Raw genomic sequence first — 20,286 nt, 5'->3', positions numbered from 1 at the left:
CACACACACGTACGTAGGGCAGGTACACACACACTCACTCCTACACACACAGAGTTGGTTGTCAGACGGGCAGAGTGTGTGTCTCTCTGGCGGTGGTTTTCCTGTCAGTCAGGACCACAGAGTGGAACTGTGGACAACAGTTGCTGGAAGAGAGAGGGCCGAGAGAGGAAGAAACACACTGGGAGAGAGAGAGGACAAGAAGCCAGCGGACACAGAGGGACATTGGGAAAGCTTTGCCTGACTGTGTTTTTTTTTGGGTAACACACGTGTGCACATGTGTGCCTTTCTGTGTGCCTGACTTGTGATAGATTTGGATCCACTGTTATTGTTACAATGCCTTCAAAGACCCTCCATCTTTGTTTAGATTAGCAGCTTCAGCTTTATGCAAACCTTTCTCCTAAATGAAGAGATATACAGTTGCTTACAAAAAAATATGTAAGCAGCATCATTCAGCCTAAAGCTTCTTTGAAATGTTAATTGATTGTATTCAATTTGTTTTAAACTCAAAGGAAGAGTCAGTAGATGTGTTCGTTGCAGCTTGTTAACACGACATTCACCTCGACCCCTCCTCCTGGGCTCATCGCCCCCAGAAGCGCACACTCACTGCAGGACAAAGTGTGTACGTTTACTGCTTGTACCTACACTACAAGCTACTGCATTTTAACAAACGCTAACCACTGATATTTGGCACCTGCCTGTCCAACAGGAAGCAGACTAACTCCACGTCCACAGGCGAAAGCTAACAAAAGGTTCACCATCGCTTTGGAGTCAGAACAAGCCCACTTTTCTCCTGGACCTCTCCACCCTGCGGCATCACTTTTGTATACATCTACATTTATTTAATTTTTTTCAGGAAAAAGCTACTGACTCTATTTTAAAAAAAGTCAGCCTTCCAATTAAGCTTCCAGTCATATCAACAAGCTGATTATTTAACGTCTTACTTTTTCATGTGAAGGTTTTTACTCCATTAACTACAAAATGTTGCCTTCAGACAACAATGACCTCATAACAAAGTGATCGGGAACCAACAGAATATTATATAACTGTTCCTTCAAAGCGACAGGGTTTGGTTTTATATATATGGTACCTATAAACTTAGGCAGAGTGAGTCAGCGGCAATGTTACATGATAGGAAACCCTCTTCTGGAAAGTTCTGCAGGGTACTTTCTGAGAGTCACTGCTCATGTTACAACTGAATCAGAAATGCAAACTTCCTGAGTGTCGATAGCCTAGCGGGTATGTCGCGCACCATGTGCAGCGGCTGCAGTCTAGCGCTTTCAACTTCAAACGAATGTAGAATTTGACATGTAACATTCGAATACATTCGACCCCTTTGCCACAACATTACAGTCCTCATTTAGTGAGGTCAATAGTACATTCAACGGTCAATTTACATTGAGAGCGCCCTCTGCTGGATCAGACTGCAAACTACGGCCTGGTGCTCTGATGGACTGTATATTGCCTTTAGCAATGCAAACTCCTAAGTGCATCACAGCAGTCATTGGGATACTGGAATTCCACCAGAATCAAAGCTTTGTTAAAAGGAAATTGAAAAAGCTCATTTAAGCGCATCAATCGATCAAGTGAGCAGGGATTGATTGGCATGACTGAAAGAGAAAGACAAATAGATATGTCTCTAGTGGGGTTTTAACATAATCTACATTTTACATTAAACTTGGAAAAAGTTTCTTATTTTCCTCCTGTTTGTCTGTCTGGTGTTCTCAGACAGTAGCTGTTAGAAAGAAGACGTCCTCCTGACTTGGCACTTGGGGTCGCAGAGAATGACAAGCCAATCTCCAGATTGCAGCGATGAATGACTGCGAGATGTGCTGATAGATAGTTGTGTTGACAAGCAAATCTTCATGATAACAGGAACAAATTGAGTCGTTTCAGCAGGAAAATAATGATAGAGTAACGGTGTTGGAAAACGGAATAGAAAATCAATGACTCCATGAAGAGAAATGTTACCAAGTCTTAATAACATGTGAGCGTCATAATGCATTTCATTCAGTGGCATCTTTGCATGAGATCGACTGTCATGGAAAATAGCTGGACTGAAGAATTCTGAACATTTAACACATGGCAGCAGCAGCAATAACTGCTCTGCATTGTTAGAAAGTGAACAATAGCCTGTAGGCTACATACCATATGTATGCAAATATGATATTACATGTTTTGATTTAAACAGGTCAAAATTATCCATACAGACACAGGCCTGTCCTTTGGCTGCAAGTCGAAACTGATCTAAGTCCTTACGAACAAGTGTATACGCAAGGTGGAAGTTATTCACAAGTGCATAAATGTGTGTGTGTGTGTACGTACCTCTGCATGCCTCTAGCTGGCCAGTAAGAACTTTGCGAATCTCAGACACCCACATATTTTTCACATCCATGGAAGAAGCCTGGGGTAGAAAACACACGTGTGCGCACACACACACACACACACACACACACACACACACACACATACACACACAAACACACACACACACACACACACACACACACACACACACACACACACACACACGTGTACATTAAGTCACACATAACACCAGTGCTGCTTCACTGAGGAGTTGGAGAGCTGTGTGGTGCAACACTGCCCCCAAGTGGAGATCTGTAGAAGACACCTTTGACCGCCTCACAGGAGGAATTTCTGACCATATTAATATTTATTGGATCTTTCAGTAATAATGAGTCGTCAGTGTGTCTTTTAAATGAAGATTGAGTTACATTTTTTACTTGTATCACAAATAAAAGCACTTACGCTCAACTTGATGTGTTACTTTACATTTTAAAAAATCTATTTTATGTTTATTTTTGTAATTAAATATATTGATGTTTACCATTATTTGATCCCCTGACATGATCACAGTATTAGTATTAGGGCTCAAGTATCTTGTGTGTATTACAAATGCAATTACACAAACAAGAGACACAGTATGTTGTGTGCCCCTTGTATGGAGGCTTAAGTTCTCGTTGCAGGGACCGTGGGTTAGAATTCGACCTCTGCCCTTTGCTGCATGTCATCCCATACTCTCTCCTCCCAACATCCCAACATTACCAGGACCATAATGAGCCAGGATACTGATTTTATATATATATAAACCTAATCTAAATCTAAATAAATATTAACTTTATTGTTTTTTTATTTATTTATTTCAAAATATCCGAGGGCAAACAGTTAGTGTGATAAAAGTGATAAAAACTCATAAAAACATCTGAAATGTAACAAAAGCCCCCGGCCCTATTATATTTTTAGAAAGGTAAAAAAAAAAAATGCTAAGCCTTACAATGCATTGTGAAAAAGAAGAAGAGTAGAAGGTTAGGGGAGGGGAACAGAAAGTTGTGTTAAGACCTAAAGCAGAATAGAAGAGATGTATGTCAGAGGAGACGTACCTGGATGATGAAAACTTCCTCTCTGCCGTTGTACCAAACCTCAAACTTCTTGATGTCTCCTTTGACGTTCTCTGTGATCCCAACGGCGCTCATCTGCACAGAGACAGTGAGGCAGAGACACAGTGAGGTACAGCTCGACTCTATTATCAGCTAATCAATTAACAACAGAGAAAAAGTGTTCACATTGACCTGGAGGATTTATATGGGGTATGATCTTTTCAAGCATGTGAGTCCCAGTATGAGGTAACATGGTACATCTTTTATAATGTTAAATGTAAACACAGGATAACTTTAGTCCCATGAAACAAGCGTGAATGGATGATAGTAGTCAGAAGACTAGAAAATAGCTATACAAGCTCAAGGCCATTTACCATTTACCATATAAATTAAATCTGTTATTATTATTGATTATAACTCTAGACACAAGAAGATTCATTTCACAGATGTGTTCTGGTTCTTCTCATGGTGAGGGGGTCAGAGCTTAAATGACTTATAGCCTGTACACACCTTCAGTGTGGATCATCTGTCACGTTACTATTAGAAGCATCGTGAGGAAAGTATGTGTGAGAGGAGCTTCATCAGTCATTCAGCAGGTCCACTTCTGCATCAATGTATCACTGTTCGTATTCTACTCTGGGTACTTATTGATATGAGTTTCAGCCTGAATTAGTTTCTCAGCCTGCATGAATGCAACCCTGGAAGTGTTCACTTCATTACAGATAGAAATACAAGCATGATATACCGATCTTTTCCTCTGAACAGAAAATGAGAAACGACTGAATTTCTTTCATACTCGACTTCCTTTGTAACTCGCTCTCTGTCGACTTGTTTAGAAAGGGAACCTAAGAGGTTGTACAGCATATTTATCAATGACAGCTCCAGTTCCCCCGGGGATTTCCTATGAGGAAATGTCAGAAATCAACTGCTGATAAGGAATAGCATACTTCTCTGTACTTCTCAGTTTAAGATCAGCTTAGAATACAGTGTTGAAACACCTGCACAAACCTTTTAGGGTGTTGCATTTTGACAACCTTTATTTTATGCTGTTGCCACACATAGGAAGAAAGAATGCTGAAAAACTGGAGAATTATAAACGGTAACGTTGTCTGCATTCCTTTGAGAACTACTAGTCATCCTTCAAAGCGAAGCATTTGACTTTCTTCCAGAGTTAGTCATTAACTTTGTCAAGGTATTTGAAGTTTGTTCATCAGAGCCTTTGACTGCAAACAGCTTCCTGCTGCTGCTGGAAAACAACGGCCTGAAAGACTGTATTGCCGGGTAAAACCGGGTAAAGTCACACTATGACACACTATGGGGGGGGGGGGGGGGGGGCATGCTTAAGCACAGATATGGGGTGTGAGTGCGCCCCTAATCACTTTGGTACACATATAGAAATCAGAAGGGGCATGGGATCAAATATAAACCCTTTCCTCACACACACACACACACACACACACACACACACACACACACACGCACACACACGCACACACACACACACACGCACTCACTCACACGCTGGCCATGTGTATCTGACCTTGAGCGAGTGTTTGAAGCTGTAGGACGGAGTCTTCTCGTGTCCGTCGGTGGTCTCCTCACGTTTCTTACAAAACAGCAGCATCTTGTTGTACAGGAACAGGTGCCTCTGCATGGGCTTGAACCTGGCCAGGTCCTTCACCTGAAATCAGTCGATCCATTATTCCTGATCTATTCCTATTTATCTATCGTTTAGTTTAATGGTTCCAGGCCTCCCCAAGTGGGGGCGCCAACGATCTTAAGGGAGCAAGATGCTTTGTCTTCTCTGAGATATTAAAAAAAATAGTATATATTTACTTCAATCATGATAAAATAAATGAATACTGGATAGTTTATTAAATTATCTTTTAATAAGAACATGTGTGCAGGCCTATTCTGTTTTTCAATAAAAACAATTAAACTGATGTTTTTTTAGACACCAATGTATTGCTTTTTTTCCATGTTGGTCCTGGAGGCGGGGTCTCAGCTTTACTTATATACAAAAAGCAGGGGGTCTCCAAAGAAAAAAGGTTGGAGACCACTGATGTAGTTCAATCATTTCTATATTTGTGGGCATAATAAGTTCGTTTTTCTAAGATAGAGGTGCTCCTTAAACTTAATCTCTTCCTTATAGCAAGAAAAAAACATCCAAATATCTGAAACTGTGCAGTTAAAATAAAAAGTATTTCTGTTTAATGCTGAGGAGTAAAAACTTGCAAAACAGCTGGTATTGTGGCTTCACTGTTTTGTTGATGTTAAAATGACAAGCGTCGCTTTTCAATGTTTTGTCGGGTCTGTCTGAAGGGTGTAGTCGTACCTTGCTGTGGACCTTCTTGTGGTCTGTCCACACATTAAAGGATCCCTGCATCATCAGCTTTCCAAGTTCACTCAGGTTCCCCTGTGACAACCGAAAACAGACAGTCACACATTTAGAGCATGCCTCCTTATGGTCGTTGAAATGTTCATTGTGTTAGTTTGATGTGCATGATCAAGCTTTTGTTCTGTTTCTTAATGCAGCCACTTCAAAATCACTTGATTCATCCATTCAATGGCACGGACACTCATAATCAAATCTCGTAAACGAGCAGCCGCCTATTAACTGCAAAAAAACCAAAAAACAATCAAGTTCAAAATAACTAAAGTAACGCTTCTATCTAAGTTACGTTACTATGCGTAAACACAGCTTTGTTTCATTTGGTGCCCTGTGTGAGTTCTGTGTGCAGTGTGAGGCAGCAGGAATGATGTCAGAGGCTTGCTCCTGTTTTGGCCATTTTATTGATTTATGAACAAAGTAACCTTGTTTCTATTTGCTCACCTATTCAAGAAGTTAACATTGTTTGGTAAATGTTTCACTTAAGCTGATTTTAAACTTGGTGGACTGTTTGTCAGTGTTTCCTGGTCAGTAAAACACAAGTTTATGCATAGCAGTGTTAGAAATATTTAACCAACCAAAACTGGTGGTTCACATTTCCCTCAGCTCTCGTTGGTGAGGAGAGCCTGCTTACTTACTGCTAATGCCACACACATTGTTGCCATTATTACTAGCACTGTAGCTATATAGCTGTTTTACTCGTTGTTGCTCTGTTTGTCTCTATCTTCCTGCATCTTGTTCTATTCCACTTTCCAACCCCAACACAGTTGATTGACATTTGAAAAAACTGGTTGATAACTAAAATTTGCAAATCTACAATTTCTAACCACTGCACCACCATGCACCATATTCACCCCTTACTTTCATATATTCTCTGTTCAGACATCATAGAAACATTTTAAAATGTGCAGCTTGAAGCCCAGGTGTGGGTTGGATGTGATAATCAGCCAACTGAACCTTAAGATATTCCGATCACATATATCTACCACACACAGATGATTGGAGGTTTGATACATTCTGACTGGACTGGAAGTTTGGAGTCAAGGTTGAGTGAATGTGACACTCATGGCAAAATGGGACACCAAAATGGGAGATATTTGTAAGTGAACCAGTTCTGTGTAACTGGAACTAGAAAGTCAGGTAAATATTAAATAAATTCCTGGTGTCCAGTGACTCTACAATGTGAAAACACAGAAAGACGCCGGGCAGAGTCTGTGTGGGGGAGCGGGGATGAGATTTACACACTGAGATTAATGAATTAAGAATTTAACCGATTAAAAATGTATAGAGTATTTTATGCGCTCACAGCTCACTCCTGAACATGCAGATATGTTAATGTGCCTATAAAACAGAAGAATTAAGTGTATTGAGAAGAGGTTCACACGGTTTTATTTCACCTGTATACAGAACTTTATGTTGATTTTAAAAAAGGAGTTTCATTTGGTCAGCTTTGGTAGTCTAGAAACGTTGGTAGCACCACGTTTGGCATTTTCCACTAGCCTCTCGGGTGTTCCTTCACTCACCAATCAAGTTTTTTTTTTTTAACCTAGCCAGGTTAATTGCATTGATAGGGTTACATCTTAAAGTTACACTTTTCAAACTGTTCCTCCTTTTTCAATTCCTCCTTCATTCTTTTTTCACTTTATTATTTATTGTACTTCAGCATATATGAAGATGAGGATGTTGAAAATGTACATATTTACACAGTGTGTATTCACTGACCTCAAAGCCAGTGATGGCTATCTGGTGCATGGAGTCGTTGACTGACTTGATGATGTCCAGCACGGTGGCAAAAGCCTCCTCCAGCTCAGTTGTCCCCTCACCTTTACTACATTTCAGCATCTCCTGCAGGACGAGAAGGAGGGACAGGGTCAGAGAGAAAAGATAACTGTGGGGACGAACCAGGAAATTGACCAAAACTAGAGAAGAGGGAAAAAAGTGAGGCAGGCACTTTTATAAAGGACAGTGAGATCATATATTCTTCAATTTTTGGCTATTTCTTCTTCTAGACAAGACAAACATTTTCAATTGAGTTAAAATTTTATCTTTTTTATGTTATATACTTTATAAATCATGGAGGGGAAATTAGGGTTTTAATTCTGTTCATGTACCCCATGTACAGAGGTTGTAGTCCTCTGTCCACTGTCCTAAAACCAAATCTAAAAAAAAGAGTCAGGGGGCTGCACCCAGGGGGCATCCCTGAGCTGCTGGGGGTACCTTGGCAGTACTTTGAAAGTGAACTGGCACCTCTCCAGCAACCAGACCTGTTTCCATACTTTCCATAATGAGACTCGGGCTGCATGGGGACCCTCAGGTTCGCAGCCCAAGTCCATATGGACTGAGCTACTGCCGCTTGTAATAGCAATGACTGAAAACAGAGCAAATCTTTAAAAGTGGGGTGCTAAAGGTAGTGTTGTACTCAAGACCACACTAACTGAGACCAAGACATACCTGAGACCAGAGTGCTCGGAGACTGAGACAAGACCAAGATATTTAGGGATCGAGACCGAGTCAAGACCAAGACTGAGGCAGGGCGAGACCAAGACCAAGACCATAAATATCACTGAAAAGTCATCATCTTGTGTGCAGGGGGTGTGTTTCACACTTAGTTCTTAACACCGGAAAGGTTGCAGCTGTAACCGAGGGATAAAAATAAAATAATGAAGGAATTGAAGTTATTAGTTCTTTTAGAAAGAGCCGTTATCCTTCTCATCACAGTAATAACGAGGAAAAATAGTCCATCCTGACTGCTTGATTTAAAATCCGGGGTCCGCCCGGTCTGAGACAGAGAACAGAGTAAAAATGCTTTAAGATTCAGAGACCTCCTCCATGTCATCTGGTCAACAATCCTAACCAGCCCACCTTTGCATGCGCCCTATTGGCTGAACGATATACATGTGGATGTATTTGATTGGTTGTCTTTACGTTTTTGAATTTTTGTGCCTTTCTTTGATTTTCGTACCTACCCTATTTAAATGATGTTTGAAAAATTCTAAAAAAAAACAAAAAACTTTTCAGATAACAATGTGGTAAAACTATCACTGTTTATCTATAAAACAGGTCATTTCTCTCGACCGCACGGCGCACATATAACTTTGTTTTGATGAGATTCAATTTCAGACTAGACGATGGTTCACTGAATCTGATCCGGAGAAGTCTGTAGCCGTCTGATCGGTTACAGCAGATCAGGTTTCTCACTACTCCGACATGAGAAAGTGGCAATCCGTGTCTATAATTCTGAGCCCCGTAGTGTAAAAGTTTAGACCTCATGAGGCTCAAGCTTTAGTACCTCCTGTGGGGGATTACATCGAGCAGGCTGAACTAATGGGCCTGATAATTACGTAGCATAATGCCCTGTTATTCATGAATATTAGTCAAACATATTTGGGATCATTATTTTAATGAGATCTTATCAAACAAGTTACTGAACCAGCAACCTTCACACTTCTGACAGCTGATAGCGTTCATGCTCTTTCACCCTCTCTCACAACACTGGTCACTAACTTTGTGTTTTATTCACCAAAACCTGCTCCATGAGAGTTCCCTCTGAAACTTCTCTTCAGCTCCTCAAGAGCTCCTTCTACTTCCTCGATCTCTGAAACTCTTAAACCTCTCTGTGCCGCTCCACTGCAACCGTCACTCCCTATCCTACACCTCTCCTGCCTCATCCATCTTATCAGCTCATCCCCCGCCTGACTCGCTCTTTCTTACTCATGCTGCTTGCCTCTGCAACGGACACTCTCTTCTCTCTTGGCTGTGAGTTTTTCTGACTCTGTGGGTGCTGACAGAACCACCCTGCAGGCAGCCGATTTAAAATGGTTAAAATCCAAGTGGACCTCCTCCTCGCCTATCAATATGTTCTCTCCTTTTTCTTCTCCACCTCCTTATCTGCAGCTAAACGCTTGTTCAGTCAATACAAAATCCTCTTTTCCTTCTGCGGCCGTAAAAAATTCTTTATCTCTGAACCTCCAGGACATGGTTGCAGTGTATACATGCACTACGCTCTCCTGCTGCCGATCTGTTTGCTACACCCTTTTTATGCAGAGGTGCAGCCTGGGTATCTGGCACTGAAGCACACAATGCTTTTGAAAGACTCTGACTTTGGTTAATTTAAAGACAGGGTTTGTAATTTTTGAAAACTAGCATGATTTTGAAAGTAGTATTCCCTCAGTGCTCCGTCTACCCAATCCCGTTCCCAGCGTATGTAATAAAGTCATGCTGTCTTTGGCATCATGTTGGTTGGGCTTTTTGTGTCATTCACCAGTATCTTGCATTATGATGTTTTAATATCATTTACTCATAACCTCGCTTTGAAAACAAGACCTAAACCTCAAAATCTTCTCTCACTTCCGCCATGTCTTTACATGCCTGTTTCAGCTACCAACGTCGAACAACAGACGAACAACAGATGGCACCTTCTTCTGGATAAAAACGAGTATTGCAATATGTTTTTAGTTTAATTGGTTTTAATTGGCACTTATTTGTATCAATAATTGTATTGTGAGGTACCGTTACATCCCTGCCGAAGACATATTTGCTTTGGCCGCACCATCGACCAATAGGAAAGCTTATATCATATAAGGTATTCAGTACACTGTGAGGCACTTCAGCATATATGATTCACTTGCTTAATTCTCACAGTTTTTGTATGAAATCTCTCCGTCTGAATGCTCTTATTGTTTAAAAAAGTTTCAGCAATAAAACTCAAAACAACGCTCTAAATAAAACTGACACAGTTTAAGAGGAAGGAGGGGGGAGAGGAGGAACAACAGGTGAAAAGGTGTGATGAGTGTGCAGTGTTTTACCTTCAGCATGAGTTGGTATTTGGTGATCCTCTGAACAGGCTTCAACAGGTAAGCATCCAAAGAGAGTTTGTGGTCAAGTTTCTTCTGGCATTCCTGTTGTCACAAACACCAAATATCCTCTTTCAGTAAGGGATCTATGTCAGAGCTACGCGACTTAGAGTGAGAGCTGCAGAAGGTCAAGACAAGTAGCCTAGTACTGTGTGAACATTTTTGTTGTTTTTGTGACATATGAGAAGTGCCGAATTAAAGATTTGAGTCAGACATTATGAACAGCAAGTGAACATTCTCATGAACTCCAGCCCAACCTATCACTAAGAAGTTATATATCTTGATGGGGTCAGAAATGTAAACAGCTTTTTCAGAGATGCTGTATCCACTTCAACTCCTCATTATCACCTACAAAGCCCTCCATAACCTGCAACCCCACCCCTACCTGTCTGAGCTACTCCACCAGCACACTCCCACCCGCACTCTCAGGTCTGCTGATGCAAACCTCCATACTAACCATCAGTCCTAGGGGGACAGGGCCTTCTCCTTAGCCGTGTCCCATGTCGACCCATGTCGACCTGTGGCACTCTCATTGGTAGACTTAGGTGGACAGGTGTTGTAATCTGCCTAGAGACTAGTTTCATGACACAAGGTGACGGTTGCTGGTCATTCAAATCAGACGACGGTTAAGTTCGTGTGCCTGTCATTCAAATCAGGTGACAGTTATGCAAATAGGGTGTCGTACAAGCCAGACGTGTGATAACTTTCCATTGTGTAAGCAGAAATTCATATGTGTTAAACGCATAAGCAAGAATCATATATTTTCCATTATAATTCCCCCTTTTGATTACATAAAATCATATGACATATATTTTTATGTCATATGATTTTATGACAGATTACATCACCTGTCCACCTGAGTCTACCAATGAGAGTGCCACAGGTCGACAAGGGTCGACAAGGGTCGACATGGGTCGACCAATGAAAGTGCCACAGGTCGACACGAGTTAACTGATGGGAGTGAAATTTGGTATAAATGTCTTGATGTAACCACTCCCGTGTGGGACTCTGCTATGCATTTGTGCTGACTGTCACTCCTGCATAAGTTTCCCCCTTTTGCAAAAGAAACCCTTTATGCTCGAGCAATAAAATACACAAAGACAAATCTTTGACTTGAGATCTTCATTTCATCGCAGAAAAATCCTCGACACGTCCATGGGGCGGTGCTAAGGGCTGACAATAGTCGCAAAAACAGCCTTGAAATCACTCTCTCTAAATCCACAGGATATTTAAACATGGTGCGTTTTGTGTTTGTCCTTTATTACCAATGTCACACAGGAAGTGAATATTCTTTCGAACAATCAACGGACTGCAGTGTGTCTAGCTCCAACCTTTAAGGTCAGATCGGTCCACTTGGCACCCCAAGAAGGGTACCAAAAAGCAGGATGGAACGGATCGGTTATTTAGGTACCATTCCCAACTTTGGAATTTGGAAACACAAATACATGTGTACCCTAATGAACCGAACTGCTTGGAGGAAACACGTGTTTTGTTCTGTTGTTATTCTTTGTTTAGTGTCTTTGAGGAATCATTATTATTATTATATGGGAGCTAGTGTAGATAGAAGTTACAGCTGTATTGTCCTTATACGCATGCCTATTTGTGTGTGTGTGTGTGGGTGTGTGTGTGTGTGTGTGTGTGTGTGTGTGGGTGGGTGTGTCTTACCTGAAAGAAGAGACTGTCTCCACACTGTCTCCAGAGGACTTCAGAGCGGGGTTTATTCTGACAGTACTTCTCGTACACCTGCAGCTCTTCTTTCTGTCAACACAAAGAGATGTCGGAGTCAAGAGAGCCAAGTCACGTCCGCTCTGGTCCCTTACAGTCAATCAGAGCTGCTGCTGGAATATGAATGATCCGTCAGTCAGTGCCCCACTGGCTGGAAGACCTCATATACTCAATCTACTTACTAGTGGCCATGGTACATATACACAAAAAGTTTACAAATGATTTAGATCTTGAACGGTTTAAGTAAAAGAGCCGTCACCGCTGCTTGAATTATGTTCAAAATTAGTTTTTCTTTAAATGTATCCCAATGAGATATGTGTTTGTAAGCAAAGAGACACCAGGATAGTCAACCATGATGATATAATTCATTTAAAGTCAATAAATATAAATATATACAATATACTTGTGGCTTAATGAAGACACATACTCAGTGAGGAACCCCCCTCTATCTCTCCCACATTGCTTTATCCATTCTGATAGCTTAAATGACCTACCACATGGCCGTTAGTGGCCACCATAGCACAAACAGCATGGCCACTTTCAACATATCATACAAGCTTCAGGCATTGAAAACGATGATGCAACATCTCTACCACATATAGATACCACACCAAACCAAGTGTTGTAGCAATGGAACTGGTTCAGATAGAAGTGATTGTACCCGACCTAAAAAGCCTCTGCATGTTTCTAATAAACTCTACGAGCAGAAACGTGCTCAAACAAGGATCAATATTGGAGATGCTTTTGAAAAATGGAGAGAGGTTAGAACGCAGAAAGATTTACAGACAGATGCAGAGCTGGATAAACACTGAAGCTTCAGTTCCTTTAAATTAAAGGACTTGGGTCCAGTGCCTGATGTACTCAGTGACTCTCCGCTATTGATATCTGAGTTACTCACCCTTTTCAGAAAACACGTTCCCACTAGCTCTGGTTTCTCTGCACAGTTCTCCAGCTCCTTCAGAAATGTCCTGCGAATAAATTATGAACAAACAGAATAAGTTACGCAAAGTGAGAATCCTTTGACGTGCTGGAACTGCTTACATAATGTTTTAAGTGACCGAATTTCAAGTGTGCAAGTACTAGTAGTATATGCTCCCACATAGTTTCTGTGTTAGTGTGAGTGCTATTAGAGTTCACATTTGTCTGTCACAAAAGGCTGGATTACTTGAGATATTAGAAGTTTATGGAAACAGTTGGAAAATACATAGGAATTTCAGGGGCAGGGATCAGAGAAAAGATTGTACTGATCACTGTTGGGAAAGTCAGGGATCCTGTGTTACTAAAGCTTTACAGTGGTAGAAACTTAGGCTATTCGGCTGATGTGGCTTTATTCTTTACAACATCTATTCTAATGAATCGTATTAAAGTCTCCATCTTCATGACAGGGCATTATTAAATTGACAGTGTACTTATTTGAACCAGTGGATTTATGGCAGTTTGGGTCTTGACCCCTTAGTTCATAAAACCAAGCTGTATAAACAAGTGGAAGGAAGGGAGACTGATGACAGCTTCACCTCCGACTTTTACTAATTACTATATACAGAGAGATGAAACAAATCAACTGGACAAAAAAAAAACATAAAGGGGGTTGAGGACAGAACAGGAAGCCAGTGAGGGTGTAAAAAGAATAAAGGAAGCCTAAGAATAAAGAGAGAGGATGGAGATAAAGGATGGAAGCGGAAGGAGGAAGAACTCTTTGGTTTAGGCCTTCAGGGTCTCTAATCTGATTGAAACGCCCATGATTTCTGTGAATAGTTGTGCTTGCTGACTTTTGCTCAAAATAACTATCTGCAGAGACATTTTTGTGTGTACATGAAGCACATGCACACACGCTGCAGCCCTGTGTCCTAGAAGCAACATTAGTGTAGGCCTACGACTCAATTGCAACAGCACAGTGTAATAGAGGTGTTTGGTATTTAGCATAACTGGCAAACCACATGTGGCTGCTATGAGTAAGTAAAACCACTGGCGGACTTAGGATATTTGAGGGGCAGGAACGTAAACGATAAAAAGGGCACCTGATCCATGCGGTGGGCCACCAGCTCACAAAAAGTGGTAATTTAATTCGAGTGAAATAGTTTTTAAAAACTGGTTATGAACCGGTCTTTTTTTGCTATATGATTACAGCTACACCTCTGTAAAAACAACATACAAGGAACTAAGTTATCACGTTTTGACCACTGGAAGGGCACTTCATCACCATGTACCACAGGTGAATCTATTATCCAAGAGGAGATTTTTAGAGTGTTTATTTTTATTTTTATTTATTTTTTACTTTAGGGCACAAGGAGTGGTGACAACCCCCCACCCCTCATGAGTCCACCAGTGGGTTAAATATTACATTACACTAGGGTTAGGTTTAGGGTTACCCAGTTGAAATTAAAGCAGCAATAATTATCTTTTCAATAGTTGGTTCAACGGTTGCAAGCTGAAAAGGAGGTTGACATATATAGCTTGAAGAATGATTTATTTCTGCTCAGTGAAAGAGCATGCACACATAGTTAGCAACTAGCTTGTGGACAAAGTAAAACACATGACAGATAAATGCCAGATATCCTCAAGAGGTCCTGATAACAAAAAAAATTAGCTTACAGAGAATATTGGACTAACGTTCATCAATTGGACAGAAAGACATTTCTAAAAAATGTAAATGTTGCTCTTTATCAACTTTATCAACAGTCTATGTTTACTATAACATCTTTATATAATCATAAGTTTTGTTTACAGCTTGTTCTGCTGCCCCCTAGTGGACAAAACGTGAGAAGGCATAAAATTATGTTTTGCCTTTTTAGTTCCCTTTATGCACCATGCAAACAAATTGTCAATTAGCAAAAGGTGCATCCAAATAACCACTGGGCATATACACAACAATCCTTTGCATGTTTATATGTTTGTATGTTTATATATATTTTTTTATATATATATAAAAGACTGTGGGGAAAATAAAATAAAAATCAGACTCTTGTGGTGTGTTCTCCTTACCTTTCAAATTCATAAATCTCGGGCAAGTTTCCGAACAGTACGTCCCTTTTGTTCTCCAGGGAGGGAGGGATGAGGTGGCTGAGCTCTGAGTTATCCAGCTCTGCAAAGTAACCCTGGTGTTGGGGGAGGGGGGTTGAGATGGAGGGTAGATTAATGAGATGACAAGGAAGAAAGAGACAGCAGAGAGAGAAATTAGCCATAAATCGACTATCAGTGCGGAGAACCAGTCCTGGCTAATCAATTTAACCTGAGATGATAGAGAAAAAGATGTTTAACCTCTGCCCATCTCAGCGCATAGATTGACTACTGTGGGTGATGAGAATGAGGTATGGACTAATATACACTAACACTTTATGCTGGGCTTCATTCAATCAATATACAGTACAGTTAGAATCAATGCATCCCTGCATGAGTTCAATCTTTCATGCTTGTGTAATCCAAGAGAAAATGGATCGCACATAGTCAACCCAGCAGATCATAAAAAGTTCAAACACTTCCAGGTGTCTGAAGGTTGAATTTATGAGACAAAGTAATGAAGTGTTCTTTCGTCCAAATAGCAATCAACACGCACATATCGAATCCAAGAATGCACCAGTAGTCTTAGTGCTATTGGAAGCCTCGATAAGAAAATACTTTCATTCATAATTGCCTACAAAATTCAATACTAAGAGCTATGTCCGAGTCAGAAATGGAGAAGCCAATGGATTTTCTTCAATTGTCCATAAAATAATGTGACAATTTTCCTTTTGACGTTTGAATCTATTGTTTTGGTTTTTAAGCTCAAGCTAATGATATGTGTCAAACATCCCTCTTATTGGTAACAGACTGAACTGGCCCTCTGTTGGAGGGAAATAAGGGCGCACTCACACTTGGCAAAGTCGTACCGTCCCGTGGATAAGCCCATTCCACCGCTGTCCTGTACTCACACTGCTCCTGGACTAACCGGGCCTGAGCACGGTTACCTCTTGTACACAACGTTGTAATGCAACACATGCATGGCTTTACGTAAATATGAAGCGTGCTTAGTTTACATGGCAGGCTGACTCGAAAATAAAAAATATATAAAGGGACTTTATACGTGAGTCAAACAACTTTGAGTTAAATTTTAATTATAATTGGATGACTGATCAAATCGTCAAATAGCCTTAATTCTGAAAATAACACCCAAGTGATTTTAAATCAGGACCAATCCTTTAGAGTAGACCTTCAGAAGGTCTAATTTCAATCAGCGCTCCAACCCCTTCACTAATCAGGATTGGACTACTGTCAGTACTTTGGTTTTAATTATAAAATAACAGCCTGAGGGTAAAATTTAAAAAATGGTGATTACAGACACTCATTTTGCTCCTCAAGCTGCAGAATAGATGCATATTCAGCTTATCAATGAACGACCGCAGATGTTTCCAATATAACCTATGATGCAACACGGGTTAGGGTTAGGGTTAGGGGACATACTGTACCTCCATGATGCTTTGCAGCTCCTCCACATACAGCCTCTCTGTTTCGATCAGCTCCGTCATGATATGTCTGCAGAGAAAGAGTAAACAATGTGGTCATTTCGGGCACACTGCTAATCAGAGTTTCCTTCTTTAATTCATCAGTGCTCTCACTTTGCAAACTGACTGATCAGTAACCAGCAATAAATATGTCAGTGAAGTGCTCTTTGGTCACATGGAACCCGCACTAACTTGTTAATGACAACAACATGAAAACACAAATAATGGCTTTTCAATCTTGGCACAGCGGTAATGAGCCCCTCACTGAGAAGATATTGATTTGTGGATGTTTTTGTACAAGCAGTGAGATCAGACTTCATCAGGATCTGTCTCCCAAAAGCCTTTTCAAAAGAACAACGGACTCTTTGCTGTGATACAAAGTAAAGCTCTTTCCTTCTTCCAGTCATATCCATTATGAGCACACAGGGCACATTTATGTCCAACTTTCAGGAGTTGCTAAATTATTCACGAGATATTATGTGCACCACCGTGTAGCCCAAATCAAAAATCTTAATCGAGACTAAATCAGTGTGGTTGGAATCCTTCTATCCAGAAGAAGAGTTCTTCTAAAGGCTAATAGCCTGACTATAATGAGGTGATATCAGAAGATAATATAAAAATATAGGATGGATTGTCAGGAAGTGTGTTTTTGATCATTAACACTGTAACTTGGACACAAACAGTTAGGTAGGATTGTTTGGACATGTTGACATAGCCTCAAGGAACTAGCCAAAGGCAGAGATGACGAACACAAGAGACATCTGCAATATTTGCTTCTGTCGAGCGACGCAGCCTCTCTTATAAACATTTCAGACTGATGACTAATCATCAGAGTTCAAACAGCTTCCCCTTAAACAACCACAGCTTGGTCTTCATTTTGAATAGTATTAACCACCTCATAGTGGTTTAACACCTTGCAGTATTAAAATGACCAGGAAAAGTCCAATAATGTTTCCCCTACCATTATATTGGGGGGGCGGCCCCAGATTTATTTTTGGGCTTTTTGTGCGTTTATTGTAGGGATAGGATAGTGGATAGAGTCAGAAATCAGGGAAAGAAGTCATTTAAGGATACCTTTCCGATAGAAAAGTACAGCTGTCATTAAAAGTAACGCATGAACACCAATATTCCTTCAAGTGTTTGTGTTGTCGTGTCGGCTTGTCCCCACCCCCCCAATGCTGTAAACCTAGGGGAAACACTGATGTGCGATAGTAAATGTGAAGATTTTCCATGTGCATTAGTTGATATGAACACATCTTCTATGTATACACATCTTCTAATAACTAATGTGGGGGAAAAAAACCTCAAGAACACATATTGTATGTTATGTTATCTGATGGTTACCCCAAGTTGCTCCCGCTGCTTCATCAGTGGTGTGTGCATGTGTATAAATGAGTTAATATTGAAGGACACTTTACATAGAAGACTACCATCAGCATGTGAATGGGAATGTGAAGGTGTGACCTGCGGTGCAAAAGCACTTTGAGTAGTCAGAAGACTTGCTCATTGTCACGATACAAGCTCAAGTCCATTTTAGCATTTATAGTGTTTTCACACTTGCAGAAATCTCCTGAAAAACTCCTGATATTTCCCGGAGGAGCTGTATGTGTGAACGCGAACAGCTCACTCCTTCACTCGGACTTCACCTGGAGCTTCTCCTGCTAGACCCCTAGTATTTTTTCCGCAGCTAGTCCAAGTGAGCTGTGAGGAGCATGTGTGAACAGCCAGGTCGGGAGAATCTCGAGAGTGCATAAGTGAAAACGGCTTTACATGGGAGTTCATGAGGCTCCACAGCAATTCATTTGCAGCAACTTAATAAGGACTTATTAATAGATCTTGGAACAACAAGCTGTACATTTGCACATCCATGAAGTTCAGGAAAAAAGATTTTTTTCTAAATAGGTTTGAAAGATTTAAGCAGAAGATGCTGTTTGTACTCAGTTTTTTTAGAGTAAGCTAGAGACACAGGTAACAGGAACAATAAAAAAAGTCATAATTCGTAGTCAACTTTTTTTCATCTTAAGCTTTCAAACACATGGAGACCTGAGTCAGCCTGAACAGTATAGACAGTTCCGGTCCTTTTCATGTGTACACACACATTCTGACCCCGTGCATTTTAAGAAGCATTCACAATCCTACAGTGGTGTGCTGAAAGGCATTCTGATGCACACTACAGTCTCATAGATCCATAAAGATAAAAGCAAATGCATCCATTTATCATATTACACACACACATACAAGAAATGGAAGAAATGTTTGTCTGTGTGCAAATACTTACATTTTGAGCATGCAATGAGCTGTACTTTTTTTTTTGGTTCATCCTGAGCTTTCAAAGACAGTTGCACAAGTTGTGCAACTTTTTTGATCCAGTAGATGTCACCCTTTAGCAATAAACCAAAACAAACTGCTGTTTGGTAAAGGCCCTGACACACCAAGCAGACGGCAAAAAACTATTGGTGACGAAGGCCGCCTGTGGCGTCGCCTCATGTCGGCTCTTGTCTTGGCCAAAAAGTTTCACTTGAACACACCGCAAAGACTACAGCTGATGGCCAACCACCACGTCCGTTCTGCACAAGCATGAGAGGAATTAACTCTCCATGTCAGCAGGTGGCAGTAGTCCATTTTAATGAAACAAGAAGACCATTTTCACACCGCTGACGCGCACCACTCGTATTATAGGTAGTCTACTAACCGAGAATAACGTCTTGTAAAAAGTTGAAAATGGTGTTGTTAGCCCTGGGTCTTTTGGTGGAAAAAGAAAAAAACGGGGGGGAGGCGACAAAATGGGTGAAAGCACGGATTCAGCGGCATGCTCTAGGGGCTTTTCCGATCCTGTGTCAAGAGCATAGACTGTAAATATTACGAGAGCTGGAGATAATTGAAACCTCCGGACAGCCAATCAGAGAGATTTCGCTCAACGACCGCCCACGCCGATTCAACATTTCAAATCGGCCAAAAGAAGGCCGGACACACGGCAAAAAACTAGGGCGACGACCGTTCCTCTGACGGCCGAGGATCTCCTTGGTGTGTCAGGGCTTTAACACCTCCTCTATTCTGAATCCTCCGCTCTCCTCCAGTGTCACCCCTCCAACCCCTCTCCACTCATGTCTGCATGAAGGAGTTGTGAATTATAACGCACCATAAGTAAGCACCATTAAGTGCAAGCGGTAGACAGTTTCAGAGAGACATTAACAGATATACTTGATTTATGCTGTATTTATGTGCGTCTCTAGATAACATTTTTAATGCATTGGCGCTATAAAAATAAAGATTAATTGAATGGAGTTGTAGGAATATGACACAAAAACTTGGAATATTTCAGCAGCTGCAGACTCACCGCATTCCCAGGTGTCTCACTCTTGTTGCCTCACATTTACACAGCTTGGACTGTAACTCAAGTACTTACTTCCCTCTAACCTTGTTATATGTAAGAATGTGGCACAAGC

At 40.9% G+C, this 20,286-nt stretch overlaps 1 protein-coding gene across 5 annotated transcripts in view; it reads right to left on the bottom strand.

Moving 5' to 3' along the window:
* Nucleotides 1-20,286, bottom strand: part of mcf2l2 (MCF.2 cell line derived transforming sequence-like 2) — a 128,121-nt gene that overhangs the window by 33,691 nt on the left and 74,144 nt on the right. For all 5 annotated transcript variants that reach the window (XM_065956054.1, XM_065956057.1, XM_065956055.1 and 2 more), the window contains exons 16-25: nt 16,805-16,871; nt 15,345-15,457; nt 13,261-13,330; nt 12,303-12,395; nt 10,590-10,682; nt 7,507-7,629; nt 5,731-5,811; nt 4,936-5,076; nt 3,399-3,491; nt 2,323-2,401 (exon numbers count right to left, since the gene is read on the bottom strand). In XM_065956054.1, the coding sequence (XP_065812126.1) occupies nt 2,323-2,401; nt 3,399-3,491; nt 4,936-5,076; nt 5,731-5,811; nt 7,507-7,629; nt 10,590-10,682; nt 12,303-12,395; nt 13,261-13,330; nt 15,345-15,457; nt 16,805-16,871 (953 nt within the window). The remainder of the gene's footprint in view (nt 1-2,322; nt 2,402-3,398; nt 3,492-4,935; nt 5,077-5,730; nt 5,812-7,506; nt 7,630-10,589; nt 10,683-12,302; nt 12,396-13,260; nt 13,331-15,344; nt 15,458-16,804; nt 16,872-20,286) is intronic.

This window comes from Labrus bergylta, chromosome 6 (genome assembly GCF_963930695.1).
Source record: "Labrus bergylta chromosome 6, fLabBer1.1, whole genome shotgun sequence".
NCBI classification, from domain to species: Eukaryota; Metazoa; Chordata; class Actinopteri; order Labriformes; family Labridae; genus Labrus; species Labrus bergylta.
Note: the sequence above shows the minus strand (reverse complement) of the source record. Positions and strands in the feature narration are given on the sequence as shown.